Here is a 24779-nt window from a genome sequence, read left to right as displayed (position 1 = left end):
CGTGCGTGCACGAGAAAAGACAATGCGCGCACGCTATCTGACGAGTCTCTAGCGCATCTGTCGCCGCTCGATCAGTTGCACTGTCCCTCAGCTGTATACAGTAATGTAATCATGGGCTCCACAGTACTGAAAACCGTCACCATGATCGCTGCAATCCCATTCTTGGCTCATCACATAGCGAATATATTCAACGAAATTGTGTATGGTTGTTTTTTCCTTCAAACTTGTCACTGTCGCCTGGTGGATGACCACAGCGTAGCGAATGCCTGTCGTGATCGAACATCCAAAACTAACTCGCGCTGTCGAACTAAATAATCGAAAAGACTCACTGTTTCACAGACTAAATTTACGAGTTACGTTTCCTCGATTTTATATAAAGAGTGTAAGATTTAATATTAAGTGTTTATAAGCGTGGGCACGAACTCGCTTGCATTCAAAGACAGGCGTCCTCTTGTTCTATGTGCAATTTTCAGTGCCTTACTCTGGAGATTCCAGAATCTAGGAGTTCTAGCTGCTATGCTTAATAAATAATAGCGATAATAGCGATCGTTTGATCGACGTGAAAGGATACATTACAGCTTATATTTTTAAAAATTTTTAGAACTGCAAAATTCACTATATTACAAACCTCCTTAAGAAGAAAACAAAGATTTTAAAGTTATATTTAAACATCAAAAATTAAATTGATCATCAATTAAAATTTAGGCGTTTTCCTTACATTAAACTACTTACTCTCAGTATTCAAAAATTTTATTAAAAAATTGGAGTACGTTATATATTTAAAATATTCATTTACAACCTTTATCTTAGAATCACATGATTTATTGAATTTACAAAATTATGTTACATCTTGAATATAAAATTTTTCATTTAATACATAAATATATTCTTTTATTTTATATTACAAATGTGACTGTAAACGTAGAAAATCGTAATAATCGAATACTTGTGTTTCATAGTAAAACAATAAAACTTACACATATAATTCAACAAATTATGCATAATGAAAATAGGCCCCCTTATAATCAAATATTAAAAACATATTTTTGGCCTTGATGGGAATTAAAATATTGCACATTAGTTATAAAAAAGTTATTCATTCTTAAATACATTAAATACAAAAAATTATAAATAAAATTTTGAGTTAATATTATTTTCACTACCGTTGATTGTGAGAATGACTCATATGAGGATGATAACTGCCATGCGGAGGAGGAAGTGGAGAAGGACACGATTGAACGTAAGGACTGCCACCAAGCATTGGACTTGGACTTGAACAAGGTACCAAATGTGAACTTTGGGCTGACCCATGAGCATGTGCTATAAGATGGGTATGTTGACCATGAGAAGTTGGCGTGTGCTGAGAATTGAGTGGACCTCCAGTATTTGAATAGCCAACGTGTAAACCACTTCCATGAGGCGAGCCATATACCATTTGCCTTACTTTTTGCTCATCATCTGCAATATTGTATGTTAATTCAGTTTCTTCAAATCCAGTTGCTGACATTCTTTGATCGCCTGACGATCCAGATGTTGGTGGATCCGGGCTATTTAAACATGTCTGAATAAGAGCTTTACCAGCTTCGCTAGTTATCATTGGTTGCAGTTTACGAGTTGCAAAAGTGTAAACGTGCCCTGTTTCACTTGCGACTAATAGCATCACTTGGGTTCCTGTTAGAGTTGATAACTCGTACGCCTGTGATGAAAATTAAAGAAAATTAGAAAAGAAAAATTTAATAGAGAAGTAAAATATATTAGTTAAAAAAGCATTTTGTAACTTAAAAGTGAAGCCTGGGTTAAAACCTGTAAAAAATAACGAATATTTATTGGATATGAAAAATTGGTTTTTAAAGAAAAGGACAATTTTTGGAAGTTTTTGTACGTACAAATCGGACGCAAAGTACTCATTTAGCTTTCTCCTAGAGGAAGCTTTGTGATAGTAAAATTTTTAGTTTCGCTTTAAGTTTATAGAAACGTATTTGGAGGTGCTCGGAGTTCGAATCATACGTTTTTAGAACATTTCCGTGCGGATGGCTGCGTGTGTGTGCGTGTATGTATGTATATATACCGACGTAATGCTGGAACTACGCGACCGATCGTAATAAAATTTGACATGCATGTATGTTTGCTGATTCTGAATTCGGAAAAAATTTTTTTCTTTTCATGATTCTGACCATTTTATGGTCATTTTTCGATTTAAAAAAAAATATATTTGCTATCTCTTAATGATACGATTTATACAATAAATTCAGCAATAGTGTTTCTAAAGAGCAATAAATTGCCTACTTTTTTCACAAGGTTTTTCAGATTGACCGTTTAATTGTTATAATAAAAAAAGATATTTAAAAAAATCGATATCTTTAAAACTGAACTGTCAAACGTTCTGAAAAAATGTATGACAATAAATAACAATAATTTCTAATGGCTGTAAACATTTTAAGCCATTTTGGCGACTAGTTTTTGAGCTAAAAATCTCGAAATTTCCAAAATTTCAACTGAGTTGGGAAAAGATAGATCTTTTGCTTATTTCGGCTAAGTTATTTTGCAGCTTATGGAATCGCTCAGTTTAAAAGATATTAAGATCAAAATTCTTTGTCTCTCCCCCTATATACCTCGTATAACTACTATTTTTATATAATTACTATTTTTGTTAAACCTTATAATTTGCTGACAGAAGTTCAGAATATTTTAAGAAAATTGATGGTTTCATGAGGTTATGAGAACCCTATGGTATTTAAAATATTGAGGTTTAAATTTTTTCATAAAAATTATATGATTTTATATTGTGACGGGTGATGGACAGGAACAGCACCCGTTTAGAAGCTAGTCGGCGTGATTGCAGGCTAGTTGCGAGCATCCCACCGATGTCCAATACACTTTTTTTATTCACTTTGTTTTAATGGGCCCACCCACCGTAGCTGTCACCCTACCCCTCTAACTACTGTTCATTTTCGTTGAGAATTATCGAAGTTAAAGATGAATATTCAAAGATTGTTTGGCCTTTTCGATAACCATGATTAGGTAGTATATAAGTATTAGAAAGAATTGATTTATAGTCTAAAAGTTAAATTAAACCTCAAAAAATAAGTAAATGAGCTTCTGTATGTAAGTTTTTACTAATAATTATGAGGAAATATAGTGTGTGTTCATTCGTGCATCTTTATTAGCAAAGTAAAATCGCAAATAAACAAGAAATAAAAAGTGCGCCTATTTTGATTAGGGATACAGCGGTTACCTTTAATTAATTTTGTTAAGTAAATATCGTCTATAAAAATTGTATAAAGTTTAAAATAAATATTCTATATCTTTTACTTTTAGCTTTCAGACTGTTTACGCTCAAAGTGAAAGCTAAAGTACTTATATATCTTTATTTAGTAATCTTTAATATCGTTGCAAACAAATTTTTTCTGTTATGAAATGGCACAGATAATCACGGCATCGACAGTATGGTCAAAAGTGCGTCATGATATGTTGTAACAAACTGTCACGTGTCACCACTGTAGCGTTGAAATAAATTGAGACGTTGTTTGATTTTCTCAGATTCCTCTTTTTGCTTGGCTATAGATAAGGCTAGAGCTTTGATACGCGCGTTTGTATCATTTCGTTCTACTTCGTTTCGATTAGATCTTAATTTAATAAGCGGGTATAATAAGTTACTATCTTCTTCATTATTGTCGTCAAAATTATCTATATGTTTCTCCAGTGCATCTTGTCTTTAATCCAGTGTTTTTAATTCTAGAACTACAGCTTCTTCCTATTCAAAATTTTTTTCTGTCATGGTGCTTTCATAGTCATTATTTTTTAACACCTTTAGGAGAATTCCTGAACGTCTCTTGGGTTTTGTAGCCATTTTGACATAATTATAAGAAAGAGAGAACAAAAATTTTGCAATGGAGTTTGTTTGAAACTGGATCTGTTAAGAAAGAAGAGGGGGGGGAGGGGCACGAAGCATAGGTGTGTAAATTTTGAGATTCTAGATGCCCTTCGCAAGTTTCTTTATCTGTTCTTCAAGAGCTTAGATCCTTGTTTCTGCTGTTTTTAAACGTGTTTTAGTCACAATAATTAAGTCTGTAACAATCTCACGAGTCAGGAGTGCATCATCTTTCAATTTATTCACCTCATTCATTACATTGTCAAGATTTTCGGATATTTCATCGTATTCTTTGCGCGCTTCCCCAAAATCTTTCCAAAAATCGAGCATGTTCTCGTGAAAGCAGTGTATGTTTGCTTGAACGAGTGATTTTCTTGAAGTGTCTCTACGATATTGTTTAGTTTTTCGCGTTGTTGATCACGGCTGAGAATTTGGTCGACCAAGTTGGTTAATTCTGAAAGCTTGCCGTGCTTTCTTCACGAGCAGATTCGTTCGGCCAGGCGCGCGCCCTGTAGCCGCTTCGCGATGTTGCCGACTTTGTTTTACCGGGTTCGTTCTGAAGGACGTGACAAGGTTGCGGAATAACAAAACATGCGTTCGAAATCTTTACGTAAATGATGTATATTCTGCTCTAGGTGATGTAGGTGCGGGGCCAATTCGCCCAGCGGATGGTCTCGTGTCGTGCTCTTACTTGCGTTACGCCGATGAAGCGACTTCAGGTTTTGCTTGCCGGTAGATTTTTGAACGTGTTGACCGCGCGCGCTTCTGCCTACACTGAAAAAAATGGTCCTAGCGAACTATCAAGCTCTGGAAGGCGTAGAGCTCAATAAGCAAAGTAACGCAAACAAACAACAGTGGTAGTCCAGCGTCGCGACAGTGGCGCTTTCCCGCTACGCGACGCCTGGTGGTGGAGGCCTCGCACGCCTGGTAGTGCGGCTCTTCGGCTCTTGTGTGTATTGCAGTATGTAAACGTGGCGCCTGCGATATCTTTGTTATTTATCATCGAAAAAGCGTAATTTATACGGTGAGTATATGTTAATCATCATCAATAGATTTATAAGGCAATAATATCCTTTTCGTATATCGTAATATATGTTAATTATATTGTAGCGAATGAAGCATGAGTGAAGGAAACTGTGAAATAGGAGGTTAGGTTTTCAAATGTTTTGACTATGTACATTGATTCAATTGAGAAACAGTATAAGCTAACAAATACATTTTGATTTGTAAATATAAATAGGTCCTCCTCAAATGTTATCCACGATGGCTCTGGCTATGCATGCATCAGCGACTGTTGACAGTGTGTTTACCTTCGAAACTCCGGTTGCTCAAATTAGTCATGAATTATCTTTTACTAGTCATGACGAAGAAACGCTTGATCTCTTAGACTTGACGACTAATTCTCATTGCCCTTCTGCATCTGCAAAACCTATAGGCCTTGCACAATCTCCTGCAATAACCTCGAAGACAACACCTATACTTGCACATTCTGCGAATAAGGACGAAATTAATAATTCTTTGCTTACACAATCCCCAAACAAAGAACCAATAGATAGTTCTCAGCGCAATATTTTTTATTTTATTATTAATCATGCATTTTGTCATTATTTAATTTGTTCTATATTTAAAACTAAATTTCTTTATTTATAACAAACACACTTATGTTGTACATTGGTTCACTTGATACAAATAACAGTTTCTTCAAGGGGGCACAACACCTTTGAAATTACAATCAGAATTTTCCATTAAAAATTTATAATTTCTTATATAAATAAACCAAATTTTTTTGCTATTCTTACACATAATTACCTTTATTTTGACTGTTTTAGACCTTCTATATACCTCTATAATACCTTCGTATAGTAGGGTATCCATAATTCACTGACCGTAAGATTCCAAAGGAACGAATGGCCCAAATGAGCTCATACTCCAGGATATTGTTTAAAAGTACATTAGTTATGGTATGAACGAGGGGATTTGGTTTCAATTCCATAGAAAAAGTTTTATAAGCATATTGCTGATTTTTCAATCAATTTTTGATCAATTTTAACATAATCATCATGTAATTTTTTTTCTATGGAATTGAAACCAAATCCCCTCATTCATACCATAACTAATGTACTTTTAAACAATATCACCAAATTTGAGCTCATTTGGTCCATCCGTTCCTTTGGAAACTTACGGTGCAGCACCTGAAATTGAGAAAAACACAATTAGGAGAAAATCAGCATTAAAGTTTTGACTTACAATACTTATACATAATCACCGTAATACTTATCTCTATCATTTTTTTATTGCTCCAATCATTGATATCCATCAAAATATAACATTGTGTACCAGACTGTCGCATCTGGACACATAAAAACTCCTGTTGGGGTGTAGATGTATCTAGAACACAAAAAGTTTAAATTAGTACATTTCATTTAAAAGCATGTTTTTATTAATAAAATTTCTTCAAAGCTCTTATCTTTTTTTCACCGTAGTCACAAGGCATTTTGTGTCTCCTGTCCATCATAACCTCGTCTGTCATGTTTATGAGGCAGCTGTGGTAACCCACTTAGTCCAAGATTTGCTGAAAAGTGATAAAAATAACTTTTAAAAAGAAATACTTGAAAGTATTAAATGAAAATATTAATAATATTAGATGTAAGTACTTACAAAATTTAATTTTCACCTGCTCCATATGCATCATCCTGTAGTATGAAGACAGTCTGTCGATCACTTGGGCAATCAGTCGTCCTCTTCCTCCAATTCCTTTTCCATCCGAGAGTGTCTGTCGTCCTAGTGATTTCTTCAAATTCCTGAGACGTGTACCCATCCTCTTCTGCACATGACCGATACACTCTTTTTTTGCAACGGTCAACCTGCTGCCATAGGGTTGCGCTTCTGTCACTGCTTTGTACACTTTCGAGTCACCATCACCAATATAATTTTTGTACATTACACCGTACTCTTCTTCTGAATGTTGAAACATCTGGACGATTCCATCCACTTATCTGACCACACTGTTCACAGACAACATCAATTTTGAAAGCAAGCCCTTGTACACTTGATTCACTAAAATGTACATTGCTGTGACAGACACCACAACACAACATCTTGAAGTTTACTGTACAAACTGCTGATATCAATAAGCCTATTTTTTTTGTAGAAGCAGCATCTGTAACTGTTGATCTGCTGATTTTCTTCGCAGATGCTGAAAGTCTTGGTCTCTTCTCCACTTGATCATCTTCATTGTTTTTAGAGCCAAAAAATCCTCTTGGCCTCTTCTTATTCCTTCCTCGAGAATATTTTTTGTCTGGATGAGTGCTGGCACATCTTCCTCTGACATCTCTTCTTTTAGCCATTATGCTACACTTACACTATTTAATTTATTTAATTTACACTTATCACATAACACTTTCACTGACACTTGCACTATTTGAAAAAACTTAACCTATATAAACGCACCTATCACACTCGCGGATTCACTCACGAACGCGCAAAAAATAATCCACATTTACACTGACTGACAATTGTTAATTAATTAACGACGGGCAAAAAAACTGACATATACTGATAGCTGATAATAGCTGTATTTGTGTACATGTATCAGCTGTTCAGTATATACAACACTATACCCGTGCAGCGTAGGTGTAGACATGCGGAATCAGAATGAAAGGAATGATGACAGTCACAAGACAGTCTCAAAAAAATTCAAACAGTAGATTTTTCGTTCTTTTTTATCAATGAATAATATCGCCTATATATCGATTTAAACATAAAAATTAATTTTTTAACGTATATATAACATAAATTTTGTCAATTTTTTACTCACTGGAACTAAAATAATAATTGTTATTTATTTAAAAATGAATTAACTGAATTTCGTAAATTTATGAAAAAACAGATAAAAAGTACTTTTAGCGTTTGCTGTACAACTTAAAAAAAAATTTTTTTTTTAGCGCAATAACGACAATAGGAACATATTCTACGGGAAATTTCCTACCCAAATACGGAATTAAAAAAAATCGATTTTTTCATGATTTCAAAGGTGTTGTGCCCCCTTAAATATAATATTCAATTATTGATTTAAAAAATATAGTTTCTAATAATTCATTATTTCAACAAAATACAAACAATTATTTATTATAAAAATAATTACAAAAAATTCCACTTTTTTATTTATTAGAACCGAAGCGGATCGAAGAAAATTTCGTTTATCAATTTTTGATATTAACTCATAAGGGACGCTATTTCTTGCATGCAATCAAAAAGATTATGAAAGATTGAGAAATATGAGTGAAATAGAGTTGAAAGAAAGTAATTGTCATAATGAGGAGGAGCATGAGAGTTCGGATGAATATCAAGAGTATGGGTTATTGTTTAATAGACATTGTTTAGTCTTTTGATCGTTGAAAATGAAATCGAACGGGCTGGTTATAAGTAAGAATTTAGAGATTAATAATTATACTCTACTTGTTATTATACCTTTTTTCTGATATTTATTATATTTAACTTGAATCTGATTGATTTTTTTTAATATTAGCATATCAGCAGAAAGATTGAAGTTTTTGGCTGTCTGTATAGAAGAGCTGTTTCCGACCGAGAAGAGTGTATTTTATTACTCGCCTAGTACAAAAGGTCAAAATGGTCCAATAAGTGCTAGAGGTTACTTGCAACAACAGTACCGAATTATAAGATCTAAAGCAATAGAGGTGGGAGCACTGCTTGTCAAAAAAAAAAGAAAAGCCAAAACTGATAAATCTTATATAACTTGAATGTAAGCGTTAAAAGTCACGAAATTGAAAATTATATATTCGTATTTTATGTATATGTATCAAGCATTCAAAAATTAAGCAGCAAAACAGAAATCAACGAGTATTTACAAGACTGGGACAGTGCAATTTCAGAAAGGACAATATGGTTTGAAAAACACTTCCTTGGTGACATTTTTAATAAATTTCCAGCGTTTTTGCAAACATTAGGGATTGCATAAAATCGGGACATATTAAATCTAGAAATCATTTATTTAAAAAAAAATTCTTGCAAGTGATCTTTGCGATTACAGTGAAGACACACCAATTGTTGGAGCGGTGTACACATAACAAATTGGAATTGGTAGTGACGTACTTGTACTCTTGACAAAGAATTAAACCCCAAAATGGGCCTACATATTGCATCGTTTATGATTCTATAAAATTCATATTCCTTCGGAGTGCTCTTTTTTTCTTGCTTTACTAACGCTTTTTAGTCAAAAAATGAAAAATTCAATTTTTCGTTTATATTTTTCCCAAATTGTTTAAAAAATGAATTAAACTATTAAATATATTCATGTATAATGTAAGAAACATAAAACTATGTTTATATGTACCATATTATCAGGTATGACATTTCTTCGAAGGCCAAAATTCAGAATTTCCATTTTTCAGCTACCACAGACTTACTTAAGATTTGGGCTTCGAAGGGCACTTTTATACTAATAGATATGCTTCAAACACATATAGTGTCCCGATGAGTGTGGGGTTTAAAAAAAAAATATTATTTAAAAAAGTTGTCTGGATATTAACAAAAAATGTATTACTTTTTAACAATTTTTGTTGATTATTTTCAAAAAACTTTTTTTTTGAGATTTCAATCTTTTTTAGTGATTTTTTTTTGTGTATTTCATATTTGACGTTGTAAAAATAAAATATAAGCATCTTCAGCACCTTTTAACAACAGCTTTTTTGTAACATTTTTATCACTAACATGAAATCACTGATTGTTCTGATATACACCACTCTCGAATTATTTCTACACCTAGACACCAAAAACCACGGTGCGAACTACCCACACCTCGTCATCGGCCACCCTGTATATCTAGACACCGCCCTGGAATGATTTATACACCTAGACGCCAAAAACCACGGAGCCAACCACCTAGACCTCGTCATCGGCCACCCTGTACATCTAGACACCGCCCTGGAATGATTTATACACCTAGACACCAAAAACCGCGGAACGCTCCACCTAAACCTCGTCATCGCACGAGGGGGAGGCTGTACCCCTATGTGGCACGTCCTCAGGTGGTGGATAGAGGGTGCTCGCTGTGGGCACATAGTGCTACACACGTAGTGCTGCCTGCAGAGGGTAGAAAAAAAATAAAATATCTCCCGCGGACCAAAAGCCTAACGAAGATCCGTTAAGACTCACTGCAAGAAACGAGGTTGGATCTTAAAAACATCGCTGAGCAGACGCTCACCGGTTGCCGCAGTGCGACTTAACTTCGACGTTTGAAGTAGGAGGAAGTGAGATAAACTGGGTTCTGACACTCCCAGGCTGCCGGGTAGTACAGGGGCCCGGGGCTGTTACGCTGACACGCTCTGGCTGTCCTATCAACCGGCGAAAATCCTGATGCCTGCGGTGGTGCCGGGTTGCGACAGAGGGGGGCCTCGCTATCCCTCCGCTGATGCGTTTGAGGACTACTTGCGCTGTGGCACGAGGCCAGAATATACGTATGCGAGGCTAAGTTTCGGAGTTATAGTCGAGTGGAAGGTAGGTGAGAGAAGAGAGAAGGGAAAAGGAAATATGCAACACACACCAACAAAGAATAACTCGAGGACTTCGGATACCTCAAAAAGTGTCATTGAAGCTGGGTTCCCTACCCAGAAACCAAGCAGCAACAACAACTTGGGAAAAGATTGGCTAAATCAGGAGCAAGGAAGTAAACTAGACAGTAACAGTCTGGGTAGCGCATCAAACGCAAACCTGATAGACCTTCTGTCCCCTATTGCCCATGCGACGGAAGATGAAAATGGAGGTATAGATTGGCTAAATCATGAGAGCATTAGAAGGAGAAGGAAAAGAAAAGGATCAAGAAATTGAGGCTATGTCGTTCAGTCTCCTCAAAGAGAAAGTTGAAGCTCTGGTGGATTTTATCTTGGATAAGAAAAACATCCATACACAGTTGAAAACTATGGCAAATGCTACTAGAAGAGCGCTAAAGGACTTTACGACTACGATTCAGACCAGAACAGGTACACAGTCGAAGGCTAAAAGTAGCAATGATCGAGAGAGCCAAACCTCTCCCGCCTTCGTCCAGAGACAGATGGAGCAAACGCCGAATAAGCGTAGGAGAAGATCACCGCAGCAGGACACGGCGACCAGGAAGAAGGCAAAAATGCCACCTTGGCAAGTGGTGGAAACGAGGAAGACGAAGAAAAAGAAGAATGAAGAGAACGACAAAGATGGCACTGGTACCTTAAGCCAAAAAGGAACCAGAAATAAGAGACCGCCACGGGCAAGACTAACCCGGTCAGATGCCCTTATTATAAAGGCTGCGGAAGGGAAGTCTTACGCCGACATCTTGAGAAAGATGAAGGCGGACCCTGCACTGACGATGCTCGATGATAGCGTAAGCAGGGTACGCAGGACGATGACAGGAGACCTGCTCTTGGAACTCCAACACAAGGCGAAAGGGAAGACAGCAGAGCTTCGAAAAGTAGTCGAAGGGGTGCTGGAGGATGGTATCAAGATAAGGACTCTACAAGACGTAGGGGTCTTTGGAATAAAGGACCTCGACGTATTAACCAGCAGGGAAGAAGTCTTGGAGGCACTACACAAGGAGTTTCAAAATGACGACACGTCCACGACGGAGAAGATGGTAGTGAAGTCATTGCGGAAGGCTTACGGTGACACGCAGACAGCGGTCATCCAAATACCGGCGGGAATGGCCCAGCGGATGCTAGCAAAGCAGAAAATCAGGATAGGCTGGGTGGTCTGTCGAATAAGCGAGATGAAGCGGAACACGCGGCCGCTTAGATGCTTTAAATGTCTGGGTTTTGGCCACATCGACAAAAATTGCCCAGTAACTCAGGATCGCAGTGGACTGTGCTACAAATGTGGAACCGAAGGACACAAAGCCAGAGAATGTAACAACGAACCGAACTGCGTACTCTATAAGGAACGTGGTGCAGAAGGGAAAAGTGATCATGCAGCTGGTAGTTATACATGCCCAATCTACTGAGCTGCAGTAGGAGCACTAGATAGACCCAGAAAATGAAGATAGTGCAGCTAAACTTGAATCACTGCGAGACAGCACAGGACCTACTAATCCAGTACGCCCGCGAGGCAGAGGTTGACGTAGCCATTGTGTGCGAACAATACTGGGACTTAGACGAACCATCGTGGAATACTGACAGCACTGGCAAAGCAGCAATCTGGGCATGTGGTGACGTTGCTTTCCAGGAAAAAATGACCAACCGTGAAGAAGGATTTGTACGCTCGAAGGTAGCAGGAATACATATTTATAGCTGCTACGCTTCCCCTAACGCGCCAATCGAGCAGTTTGAACAACTACTGGATCTGCTTGTACAAGATGCGGTAGGAAGAAAACCGCTACTAATCGCAGGGGACTTCAATGCTTGGGCCGTAGAGTGGGGCAGCCAACGGACAAACCAAAGAGGGCGAGTGCTACTGGAAGCATTTGCTCTACTAGACTTGGTGCTAGTCAACCAGGGTAGCACGTACACTTTTAGAAGAGGAGACACAGGATCTATTGTAGATCTGACGTATGTTAGTAGCTATCTAATTGACACAGTTGACACGTGGACTGTGAGTGAACACTACACAAATAGCGACCACCAGGCCATAATAATAGAGCTGGGTAAATCGAGACAGGAATCCAGCGAGAGTACAAGGACCAATAGAGTCGGTTGGAAAACGAGGGACTACGATAAGGAGATGTTTCTGCTTGCATTGGAAGGAATGCAGTTGATAGGATCGGCAAGCAGTAAAGCTAAACAGGTGTCGGAAAATATCACCCGAGCCTGCGACGCTGCTATGCCGAGAAGAGTTCCCAACCGAAAACGGCCACCAGTATATTGGTGGAACAAGGAAGCGGAGGCTGCCCGTAGCGAGTGTCACCGGACCAGGAGGCTGGAACAGCGGGCAAGGAAGAAATACTATAGAACTGGAAGAGGACAGGAATATCAGTGGATATCTGCAATCAAGAAATGAAGGACGCCAAGCGGAAACTAAAGAAGACAATTCGCGACAGCAAACGACGGTGCCTTAAGGAGCTACAGGACGAGGTCGACCAGGACCCCTGGGGGTAGACCATATAAAATAGTATGAAGAAGATTAGGGGAAGTTATGTACCCCCTCCTAAGTGCCCGGAATTATTACAAAGGGTTGTGACTACACTGTTTCTCAGGCAGCTGGACGAACCGTGTATCACGGAAGCCGAGGTAAACGAGGAAAATATCCCCCCCCCCCCCCCCCCCATTACGACGGACGAGGTGCTAATTGCTTGCAAGAGGATAGGAAACAACAAGGCTCCAGGATTAGATGGCATACCCAATATCGCATTGAAGCATGCTATAGAAGCCCGGCCGGAGGTCTTTGTAGACTTGTACAACTCATGTCTCAAAGAGGGGATTTTGGATTTTCCCCATGAACTGAAAGAAACAACTCCTAGTGCTACTACCAAAAGGCAAGAAACCACCCGATGATGCTGCAGCATACCGACCACTCTGCATGCTAGACACCTCGGGCAAGATCCTAGAACGCATAATCTGCGTCAGAATGGATCAAGCTATAGAAGGCATTGGAGGACTTTGCGGAACACCAATATGGCTTCAGGAAGAAGCGTTCAACCCTGGACGCGGTAGGATTAGTGATTGATACGGCGCGATCAGCGATAGCAGGGAAAAGATGGAACGGCGGAAGAAAGGAGTACTGTGCCATCGTTACACTGGATGTCAAAAATGCATTCAACTCGGCGAAATGGAGTAAGATTCATGAGGCACTCCGTAAGCAGGATGTGCCTGTATATATAAGAAGGATGATGTCTGACTATTTGAAGGACAGAATCTTATTATATGACACCGAGAACGACACGGAGAGCTATTAAGTAACAGGAGGCGTCCCCCAAGGATCAGTGCTTGGCCCACCTATTTGGAACATCATGTATGATGGGGTACTAAGACTGGAATTACCCAAAGGGGCAACAGTGGTAGGCTTTGCTGACGATATTGCAGTAATGGTGGTAGCGAAGCACAAAGAAGATGTGATAGACATAGCCGAGGAGTCCATTCGTATAATACACGAATGGCTAGCAGAAGCAGGGCTAGAACTGGGCAGTCACAAAACCGAAGCTATCCTTATTTCTAGTAGGAAGAACGATAACGCAACAAATTTCTTATTGACAATAAGAAATTTGTTGCGTTTATCGATATGGGAGCTTCAGTTTGTACGATTAAGTCGATTATTGTTTTGCGTGAAGGATACAAAATGTTGAATGCGCCTTCGATTCTAAGAGGTTTTGGCGGTAATACTGTTGAATCCCCGGGAGTAGTTGTAGGAATGGTACGGTTAAATGATTTAAAACCGCGCTACGTAACTTTTAGAGTCGTGCCTGATACAGCGCAGAAATATGATGTAATTTTAGGACGTCCTTTCACAGAAGCTCAAGATATAAGTTATTCGAAGGTTGGAGGTAATTTAGTGTTTTCGGATGTTGACTTAGGAGAAACAAAGAGGCCGACAAAAACGAATGCTCATGCGTTGGAATGCGTCGATTTGAAACCCGGTACAATAAACTTTATAAATGTCGAGATTGACTCGTACAAAGTGCCAGTAGGTGTGATAAATACGAGTAATGAGTGTAGATCTGTTGATGTGTTAGACACTGTAGGTAAATCTCTGTTTGGAATAGAAGTCGCGAAAGAATTAACGCCTAGGTATGCTCCGATTACGCTGGAGGAAATTGTAGTGGATAAACACATTACGGAAGAGCAAAAGGGTGTTTTACTTGTACTTTTAGAGATAGGCAGAACGGACAAATTAACCATGGATATAGAAGTCGAAAGTAATGAAATAGTTTCTTCACAACCGTACAAACTTAGTAGCCGAGATCGAGATGACCTAGACACGTTAGTCACAGACTTTAAGCGCGCGGGTATTATAACAGAGACTGATTCGCCCCACGCCAGTCCAGCCTTCGTTGTGCGAAAGAAAGATGGTAGCCCTCGAATGGTTGTTCACTACGGGAAGGTAAATAAACTGTCGCGTAAGAGGAATTTTCCCATTCCGAATTTCGACGATTTTCTGAAAAAGTTTCATAAAGCTCGTATATTCATCATTGGAGATTTATATATGGGTTATCTGCAGATGCCAATCACAGAAAGGGCTAAGCCTTTAACCGCGTTCATTACCGAAACACAAACGGGACAGTTTGAAACGGCGATGCTTGGTCTCTCATGGGCACCGATTTATTTCGCGAAATTGATGGAGTTAGTATTAGGAAAAGCCCGTAAATTGGGAATAGCTTTGAATTTTTTGACGATATATTTGTTTACGCAGAAAACTAGGATGATTTATTGAAAAATTTCGAGATTGTATTGCAGTTACTGAAAGACGCAGGTTTAACTCTAAATATTGAAAAGTGTAGATTCGGAATGAGACGCGTCGAATTTTTGGGATATATGCTTGGAAAAGGTGAACTTCAACCTGGTGAGCGTAAGATTGCGGCAATCGACCAATTTCCGCGTCCGACGGATAAAACACGCGATTCGACGATTTCTTGGGCTAGCGGGATTTTTTAGGCGTTTCGTCCCTAATTTCGCTAGGAGAACAAAGCCCCTGTCCAATTTACTGCGAAATGATGTTGTTTTTGTATGGGCTCAGGCGCAAGAGGAAGCGGTTCAAAACATAAAATCTGCGTTAGTAAAGAAACCTGTGTTAAAATTATACAACCCGAACGCTGCGAAAACCGAATTGCATACAGATGCTTCAGCTGCAGGTTTAGGCGCGATGCTACTGCAAGCTGATACGGAACATGAGCCACTGCGGTTAGTCTATGCGATAAGTAGATGCACGAACACGGTTGAAGCGAAATACCATTTGAGTAAGCTGGAATTGATGGCTATTTCGTGAGCTTTAGCTAGGTTGAGACCGTTATTAATTGCGTTGAAATTTGTAGTTGTAACCGATTGCCAAAGTCTTGTGTATCTCAATGCGTGGAAGACGAAGAACGCGCAAATCTCAAGGTGGATGAGCGAGATTGCAGAGTATGATCTAGAAGTTAAGCACAGGCGCGGAGAAAACATGCAACACGTCGACGCTCTATCACGAGCTCCGTTAGCAGAAAGTCAGTCAGATTGTTATGATGTGATGACGATGACTGTAGATTCCGATGAGAGCGAGATTTTAGTGTTTCAACGTTCCGATTCGACGATCTTAGAATTAATTAATATACTGAAAAAGCGTGAGTTTGAAAGAGATAAATTGGAAAAGCAACGAGTAGAAAGTTTTGTTTTGAAAGACGGATTACTTTATCAAAGAATTGTACGCGATAATCAAGAGCGAGAATTATATGTAGTACCGGCGGCTATGCGAAAAGCGCTAGTTATAAGATATCATGATTTGGGGAGTCATTTTGGCATCGAAAAGACAGCAAAAAGAATCGAAGAATATTATTATTTTCCGAGGTTGAGGAGATACGTACGCATGCACATCCGCAATTGTTTGGAGTGCATAATGGCAAAGAACAAGTCAGGGCCAGGTCAAGGGGAACTACACCCTATTGCTCCGGGACGTCGTCCATTCGATGTAGTTCATGTCGATCACGTAGGACCGTTCCCTTCTACGCCGCGAAATAATAAATATGTGTTTGGTCTAATCGACAATCTAACTAAGTTTGTGTTTATTGTACCCGTTAAGAACGTTACTGCTGTTTCGACTGTTAAGCATCTCACTGATTTTGTAAATTTGTACGGAGCGCCAGGGCGAATTGTTTCAGACCGAGGTACGAGTTTCACCTCTCACGTTTTTCAAGAGTTCTGCGTAAAACAGGGAATAAAACACACGCTTAACTCGAGTCATCATCCGCAAGCGAACAGATTAATTGAGAGGCTTAATCAGACACTCATTCCAGCAATGAGAATGCATAATGACGGTAAAGAACCGAATGATTGGGATCGCAACATCTCGAAAATCGCGCGGGATATTAACTGTACTGTCAACGCAGCCACTGGTGTTGAACCATACAAAGCGTTGTTGGGATATTTACCACGATTCAACGATGGTAATTTGCGTTTATTAACCGAAAATTGCGAAACATATACCACGCCTAGTGAACTTCAGGAGCGCCTCCGCGAGCGTATTTTGTTAGAGCAAGCTGAATATAAAGCGCGATACGATAAGAATCGAAATTTGAAAACAGCTTTCAAAATTGGCGATATCGTGTATATGAAGCAAAACACTGTAGCTACTGGTACGTCCACCAAACTTCAAAAGCCTTTCGGTAAAAGACCGCTTGAGTTGTAGGTGTTGGTCCTAGCGATACGTACAGAGTCAAACGTTTAAATGAATCGCAAGATCGAGGATTCGAAACGACAGCTAATGTAAGTCAGTTAAAAATTTGGACAGGTTTCGAAAAAGACAGCGTTGACAAGTTTGAAGATGATAGAGACGGCGAGCAAAGTATTAGCGATGTACCGGATGAGACAGATGTAAATATTGATAGTAATATTCCGAGTTGTTCAACGAGTGTAATCGAAATTTCAGGCAATCAAGAAGAAAAGCTTCAGATCAGCAAAACGAAAACACAAGCGCAACATCATTGCCCTTGGAAAAAGCGAGTCGTCAGAGGCGCAAACCGAAACGATTCGATGACTATGTAATGTAATTATTTAGTTTAGCAAGCAATTATTTTATTCTATGTATTATTAAACAAAAAAATTGTCATGCGATACGTTTTATAATTTGTATTTTTCAAAAGAAAAGATTAGCTACAGTTTGGAGACCAAACTCCTCGAGGATGGCCGAATGTGACGATCAAGAGTAGTGCTACGATGCAATAATACTCGTGCCGTACTACAACCGTTTGTAGTCGAGAGTAGCGCACTCGTGCGGCCTCGCGGCAAGTCTCTTCGAGCGACTCCGAGCGGGCCAGACTTTGTCACACCGCCGAGCGGTGCGTTTGGTTTTCTGGGCAACTACCTGCGAGTTCATAACTTTTAATGTAACCTTCCATTTTATTTGATTATTAAACTTATTTACACGTTTTTGAAAGAGTTACGGTTATTTTGCGTGAATGTGTCCTCTTTTGCCCCTTTGAATAAAGTGTCATTTAACAGGAATGTGTTACTTATTAATCATTCACGTCAATTCTTAGCTAACATAAATTATTATTATAACAACCGTGGAACACTGCATTATGAAGCTATAAGCAAATCAAATAATTTATTATCTAATGCACGCACGCACACACACACACAAATATATAGATTGGATAGGCGCAATGCCATGATGTCTCATCTAGCACAAGTGCGCTATCTGGCCATAGCTTGCGTGCGAAACATCCTAAAAATTTTAGGTTTAAGAAATCATTCTACAAAAAGAAAATGTTTATTGAACTTTGCTTTTTTTAGAAGTTATGAAATAGCTGTTAATACAATTAGCGCTAACCTTCAAATACTGATACTTTAATTTTATTGATTCACTTTTTGTAATTTGAATTTTCATTAATATAGTAAGCAGAATACCATAGGTCTAAGGTTGTTGAATCATTTTACCAACAGAAAATTTAGATCCAACTTGTAGTTTTTGACATTTGAAATAAGTACTAAATACTCTATCTGCAACATCTCCTTAAGGCAAGCAGTGTTATAAAGTAGTATACAATATCCATGTCTGTAATACTTTCTCAGAAAATGCTAGTTGTGTATCATAATGTACTATTTTATTATTTGTTTTTACTTTTGCTAGCAATGCATAGGACTGCAATATAGGGGAGAGAGGGGCAAAGCTTTTCTTTTTGTCACTTTATATTTTAAAACCGTTAAAAGAAAATAAAAAATCAATAAATTAGGTTTCAAGTATTTGGATTAAAGTTGTTACACAAAAATGTTCAGCTACCTAAACGGCCACTGTAATAATCCTTTAAGCTATAATTAAAGTACTAAAGGCATGTTTATAAAAAATGGATTTTAAGTCCATATCTCTCTATGTTAATCTTATGTACAGTATTGATCCGTACCTGATGTACCAATTAGCCCCAAAGGTTTTGAAAAATTCAATTGTCAATATCTAGCCTTAAAACTTACGTACAACAAGCAACCCGGCGTCAAAATCACCCTTTTAAAGTGTACTTTTTGATCTCACAGGCCAGAAATATTAATTTTTAGACACACTGGCGTGGTCACACTTTTCCTGACTTTTAAAAGTTATAGAAAGTGTTTGAGAATTTTTGATTCACTGGCCCTGCATGCATAACCGCTGCTTACAGAAAAGTCTAACGGCTCAAATGTTAAGCAGTAGAACACTTAGTGGTCGGCCATTTCAGCTGTATATTTAGTTTTAAAAGACTAAACGAAAAAAGTAATGTCGAAAATTTGTTCAGTGGATACTGTAGCACGATTTAAGAAGGTTATACGACGAAATAAAACAAACAAGTACCTCTATTTGCGTTCATATAATGGCTGACCACTGGTCTTAATCAGAAAGTTTGTGTACCAGTAGTTGGACACTTTTTTATACTTTCAAATAAGTAAATTTGAATCTTTTTACGCAATGAAATAAGTTTCAATGGGGCAGACAAGTTCTATGGATTTGTATCGAACTAATTATTTTGCATATAATAACCGAAATTTATTTAATTAAAGTAAAACTGGCCAACTACTAGGAGGTGGCCAACTACTAGCGCCTCTACCCTATGTTACCGGCGGATGGTAGGTGCGCTTTACTCAAAAGTTATAGAAGAGTTATAGTATTGCCCTGCGTTAAAGTTCGCCCCTCTTTCCCCTAACAAAGAAAATCTAGGAAATGTCTGGCTTTTTTTAATTTTAAAATACTGCTAGTATAAAATATTTTATAACTAAAAAAGAGTGTCTGTATGAATGCTGCCTTCCAGATAATAGCAATATCAGAAAATAGGTACTATAATATAACACTTGAAAAATTTTAATTTTTTTATTTTCTTCCCCTTAATAATATTCTTAAAAAATGAATATTTTATGATAATTATGGCATCTACAACTTGAGTTTGCTTCAATAGGCCTAAAGAGTATACAAAATTAGTGCGAGAGAAACTACAAAAATTCTGCAGGAAATTCTACAAGAAAGCATGTGGAAATATGCAGGCAATATATGCCATTATGCTGCGCAGCTCTGTCAGAAGATTTAATTGTAGATTCTTTTGTGAAGGATTAGAGATTTCTATTTTTCAATATTTGTTTACTTATATACATTAAATAGAATATTGAAACTGCAAATTAATTTTTGAATAACTCATATCAGATGAATTACAGAAATATCTAGTGTATTTCTTATTCCACACCAATATGAAGACTGCGCCATATATAAATTATGCAGGATTGTAAGTATTTAAACTAGAGAGGACGATGGGATTAATTATATACATTTTGTATGCCCTTATGAAAAAAATCTAAAGCTATAAATTTGCAGCCAAAGCCTGCCATGCATATTTTTTGTATAATATCTCCAACTTCTTTTGCAAAGCTTGTGCAGACTTTTTGTGCTTGCTAAAGCCAAGTAAACTCTTATATACTAATGGAGTAAAATCCTTTATAAGAAAAAAAAAACAGGTGCTACTATTCAGATCATAACAACAAAAATAGGTACTAACATCCATAAAATATTTATTTATTAAAAATATTTTTAGAGGAAATGAAATAAAAAATACAAATTTTATGTGTACTAGTATCTATTTTTGTTGTTATCTCAAACTTAAGTCTCATTCTACTAGATGCAAAAAGTCTAGAAATTCAAGAATTTTCTGAACAACTAATCACTTGGTTGCAATACTAACTAGTGATACCAACGAATATAGACTTGGTATAGAAGGACGGTCAGTATTGGCGCCGGGGTCCCATTTTGAAATACACGTAGAGCCTATACTATACTATAGCTGTCCCCTAAGACTGCATAGGAGAAACCTATAACGCACTATACCTATCCTCCAAGTTTTTATCCCTTCAATTTAACCCGTGACCGTTCTTCTATACCAAGTCTATATTCGTTGGTGATACTAACAAACCTAACTGAAAAAAATGTTTATGAGCTAAACGGCTAAAAAAAAATTTTTTGTTTAAATCAGATTATTAAAAAACAAAAATTTTGTAGCTCACAGCCAGTGTTTTGGTGTTATCATCTGGATGGTAAAACCGTATTGGCCCTCATTATGTGAATTTTATAAATTTTATTAATTTAAAACAACTTCAAAAAAATATACTGAAGGTTAAAATTATTTTGATGTTTATCACCTGATAATCAGCTGATTGTCATTAGCATTCTATCTCATATAAATGCATATTTGTAACTATCAGCTTAAATAAAAATATTAAGCTGATATCACCTGATAATCAGCTGACGTTTTGACACGATTATCACTTTTTTAGTAGGGAAGAACCATATGTAAACGCTTATAGTTCATTTATAATTAAATATTTTTTACCTATATTTTACAATATTGACATAAAATTGCAAATAATCTTCTGGCAATATTACTACAATATGAATATTGAATTTTGAAAATACAATCCAAAAACGTATATTACGCTTTATAGCAATATTGCTTAGATAGAAAGTTATTTTTCACAACACGTGCATTGAAAACGCGCTTTTCGGCTACGAAAAAGTGGAGGGAAAGTAGAGTTTTTTAAGCCTGAGGCGAAAGGCTTTTTTAGTGTTTTTGTGTGTATATATACATATAAACACACCCACACATACATATATACATATATCTAAGGCAAAAGTGTTTTTTCCCTAGAGGCGAAAGTGAGCACTTTCGCACCTAGGGAAAAAACACTTTTGCCTTAGATATTTGCATTTTCATATGTGTATGTGTGTGACACATTTCATATATGTATGGATATACTGTCGGTCCATGTGACATCAAACACAATTCAGATTTACAACGAAATTCTACTATGAGATACTGAATGACTGCTTTTTCAGGCAGACTAAAAAAACGTTATCGATGCACTGATTATAAAAAACATGGTTCACAACAAGGGGCAAATTGGCTTTTTCAGACTCAGACGATAGTTGAGAACTCGTTCCCGTCTCAAGCACCTATGGCACCCTCGACTCCCACTCGTGCTCAATCATCATCCTCGCTTAAAAAAGCGTACTTTCACCCCTAGTTGAGTAATGTGCCTTCTTGCAATATTCTCGGATCTGCTAAAGCAACCCTCTGGCAATATTGCGGGAGAATTAGGTGCTATATACGTAATGTCTGGAAGATTGGGGCAAAAAAACGCATATTATTAGGATCAAAATACGGGATGAAAGCTTTAATTTGAATAAAAATCTTTAATAATATTTGTTCAGGTAAAAACCTCTGTCTGAGGTAAGCAACCATTTTTAATTTTTTTTTTCTGTATATTGAAGGTTTTTTTAGTACTCTAATACCAAAAAATTATTATTCTTAAAAATAAAAATATCTGATACCTCATTAAGTATATATATATATATATATAACAATTTTCCTCTATAGCAGGCCTGAATGACGAAGTCCCAAATCAATAAAAATAGTACAATAGCAGTATGACTACTGGTATATAACCTCAAAAAAATAATCTAATAGTGACTCATTAAGTATAAAAGTTTTGTTTTGAGTAAAACGTTTATATATCACTGTTTGTATGTCAAAAATTGCCAACAAAAATTTAGGAAATGAATAGGAAGGACAAAATTTCCCTACTATGGATTAGCTCCATCCTTCTTTACCATCATATATTTCTAAAAGGATTAGCACAATTTACTTGTATATAATATACTACAATCTCTCATAAAAACACTCATACATTTTCTTTTTGTATTTAAAATTCAGTATTATCAACTATAATTTTACTATGATAAGTATATTCGTTATATGTTGAAAAACATACTCATTTTAATGTAATTTAAAAGGATGTCGTTATTTGCACCAAGATTCACGCAATTACGTGACTCTGGTGACTCTAAGGGTAGCTTTTTTGTCGCATTCTTAGAGTTAGGTAAATTTTTCGTAAACTGTTTCTTACAGTCACGATTCAACGTTTTTAGTGACTAGTAATTTACTTTTCTTCTGCAAAGAGTAAATCTGTGTACTGTTACTTTAGCATACTGATGTTTTCACTCAGATATGCTAAAGCAATCATACCCACTCAGGAACACTTTTCGCAAACGTACTCTAGAAAAATGGCCAAATGTTGAATTGTAACAACTTTGTGTTTTCCTTATTCAAGTGATTGGAAGCTTTACGTGACTGTAAAAAAAATGTACGTGTCTCAGAGCTTTTACGTAACTTTAAGATTTTTCTGGAAAATTTACATGACCCCAAATTGTCCGGAAAATTTTCGTGACTCTAAAAATGCGACCGAAAAGCTACTCAGAGTCACGTAATTACGTGAATCTTGGTGCAAATAATCACTCCGAATTTAAAACGAATTGAGTGTCTTTGTAAGGGGTAAATCAGTTGAAGAAAATTATTGAAATATTGCACCTTTTTCATGATCCCAGTTTTTCGTTTCGAAAATGTAGTGTATCTTCTTAGTTTATTGTCAATATACTCCATTTTAATCTTGACTCTGCCCTTGGTTTTCTTACCATTTGATGGTGGAGATTTTTTGGATATTCCAAGATCGGTGTAAGTTTCATCTGTATTATTAGTTATACAGGCTCCTGTTATATTTAATGTTTGAGTCTGAGGAATAACTTGTTGACTTTCACTGGTATCTTCGTCGTAACAAATATCAGTTGATGGTCGTTTCATGCCTCTTTGCAAAGTGACTGTAGAATCAACAATTGCATTAGTTTGAGTTATGATATTTACATTCCCAGAAGTTAAAGATCCTGCAGAATCAGAATTATTTCCAGTGACTCCACCACTTCCATTGTTAGATCTACTATGTACGTGTGAAGTAGAAGGTCGAGAATAAATTTCTGTAACAGTATCACTGCCCATCATGCCAAGACCATAACCAAGGTTTGCGTAACGAACGTCTCTTGCACTACTCGACTGGTCCATCACGCAAACTGACAACACATTTATTTTTTTTTTGTTTTAGACCTTCATTTTTGATGATTTTAATTTAATTATTTTGATAATTTTAATCAGTGAATTTTAGAAATTTTGTAAATAAATAAAATAAAACAAAACTTGTCAATTTTAGTCTATGTTGTTTTTATAAAAGTTGTAGAGATAACTCCAATAATAATCTAATATTTTAAGTACTTCTGAGCAAATAAAAAACCCACGTGCTTAACCATATAATTGAACGCGTAACATTAATACATGCGTACAGAGCGGTTCCCGCAAACTGAAGCGGCACTGTCGACCGATGATGCCTCTACCCTCTCAATCTGTACATGAGTAGCCAGAGAACAGTATTTTCGCGTATTCTGTACTACTGTTGCTACTACTACAACTACTCTACTACTACAACTGTATTACCGTCACTACTTAGCAAATCGTAACATGACCTATACCTATATACAATACACCGTTGTTTCACATACACCTGCACTACCACTTCTATTTTACGCGCTGACTTAGCTGTTATTACGCCGCTCGCTTGGCCTCTCGGCAAATGCGTAGCCCCCACCACTCATTAATACGCTTTTGATATGTAGTCCAATGCTTAATTTTTGTAACATATTTAAATTAATCGCTTATCAATGTAAATGTATGAATAGCTGTGTAATATTCTAATGCAATAGCTATTTAATGTTCATAAAGTTTTAATTTTGAAAGTATAGTCTTAAGTGAACTTAATACTTATAGTCACATGAGCTGCTTTCAGCGGAAGCTTTGAGCGGTTGCCATATTTAGAAGTAGGCCCTACCATATAAGGAAAGCTTTACTATATAAGGTAATCAGCCGTGGTTCATCCTACCTTTTCAAAATCATCATATTGCCCGCCACACATCGCTTCAC

The 24779-nt window shown here is 37.1% G+C and overlaps 1 protein-coding gene across 1 annotated transcript; it reads right to left on the bottom strand.

Annotated features, from left to right (window-relative positions):
* Positions 1 to 800: 800 nt before the first annotated feature.
* On the bottom strand, positions 801 to 24285 carry Srf (serum response factor). Its single transcript, NM_001145910.1, has 2 exons — positions 23346 to 24285; positions 801 to 1696 (listed from the first exon to the last, which is right to left on the bottom strand). The coding sequence occupies exons 1-2, from the start codon at positions 23868 to 23870 to the stop codon at positions 1160 to 1162; spliced, it is 1062 nt and encodes a 353-aa protein (NP_001139382.1). The 5' UTR covers positions 23871 to 24285; the 3' UTR covers positions 801 to 1159.
* Positions 24286 to 24779: the final 494 nt, after the last annotated feature.

The sequence above is a fragment of the Nasonia vitripennis genome (genome assembly GCF_009193385.2).
Source record: "Nasonia vitripennis strain AsymCx chromosome 2 unlocalized genomic scaffold, Nvit_psr_1.1 chr2_random0002, whole genome shotgun sequence".
NCBI classification, from domain to species: Eukaryota; Metazoa; Arthropoda; class Insecta; order Hymenoptera; family Pteromalidae; genus Nasonia; species Nasonia vitripennis.
The sequence above is the reverse complement of the archived record's forward strand: the minus strand, read 5'-3'. Positions and strand labels throughout refer to the sequence as shown.

Coding starts and splice junctions, on each gene's coding strand:
- Srf (NM_001145910.1), bottom strand. CDS start 23,870: ATGGACCAGTCGAGTAGTGCAAGAGACGTTCGTTACGCAAACCTTGGT. Junction 1,697..23,345: donor AAACTGGGATCATGAAAAAG/GTGCAATATTTC, acceptor TTTTCATCACAG/GCGTACGAGTTATCAACTCT.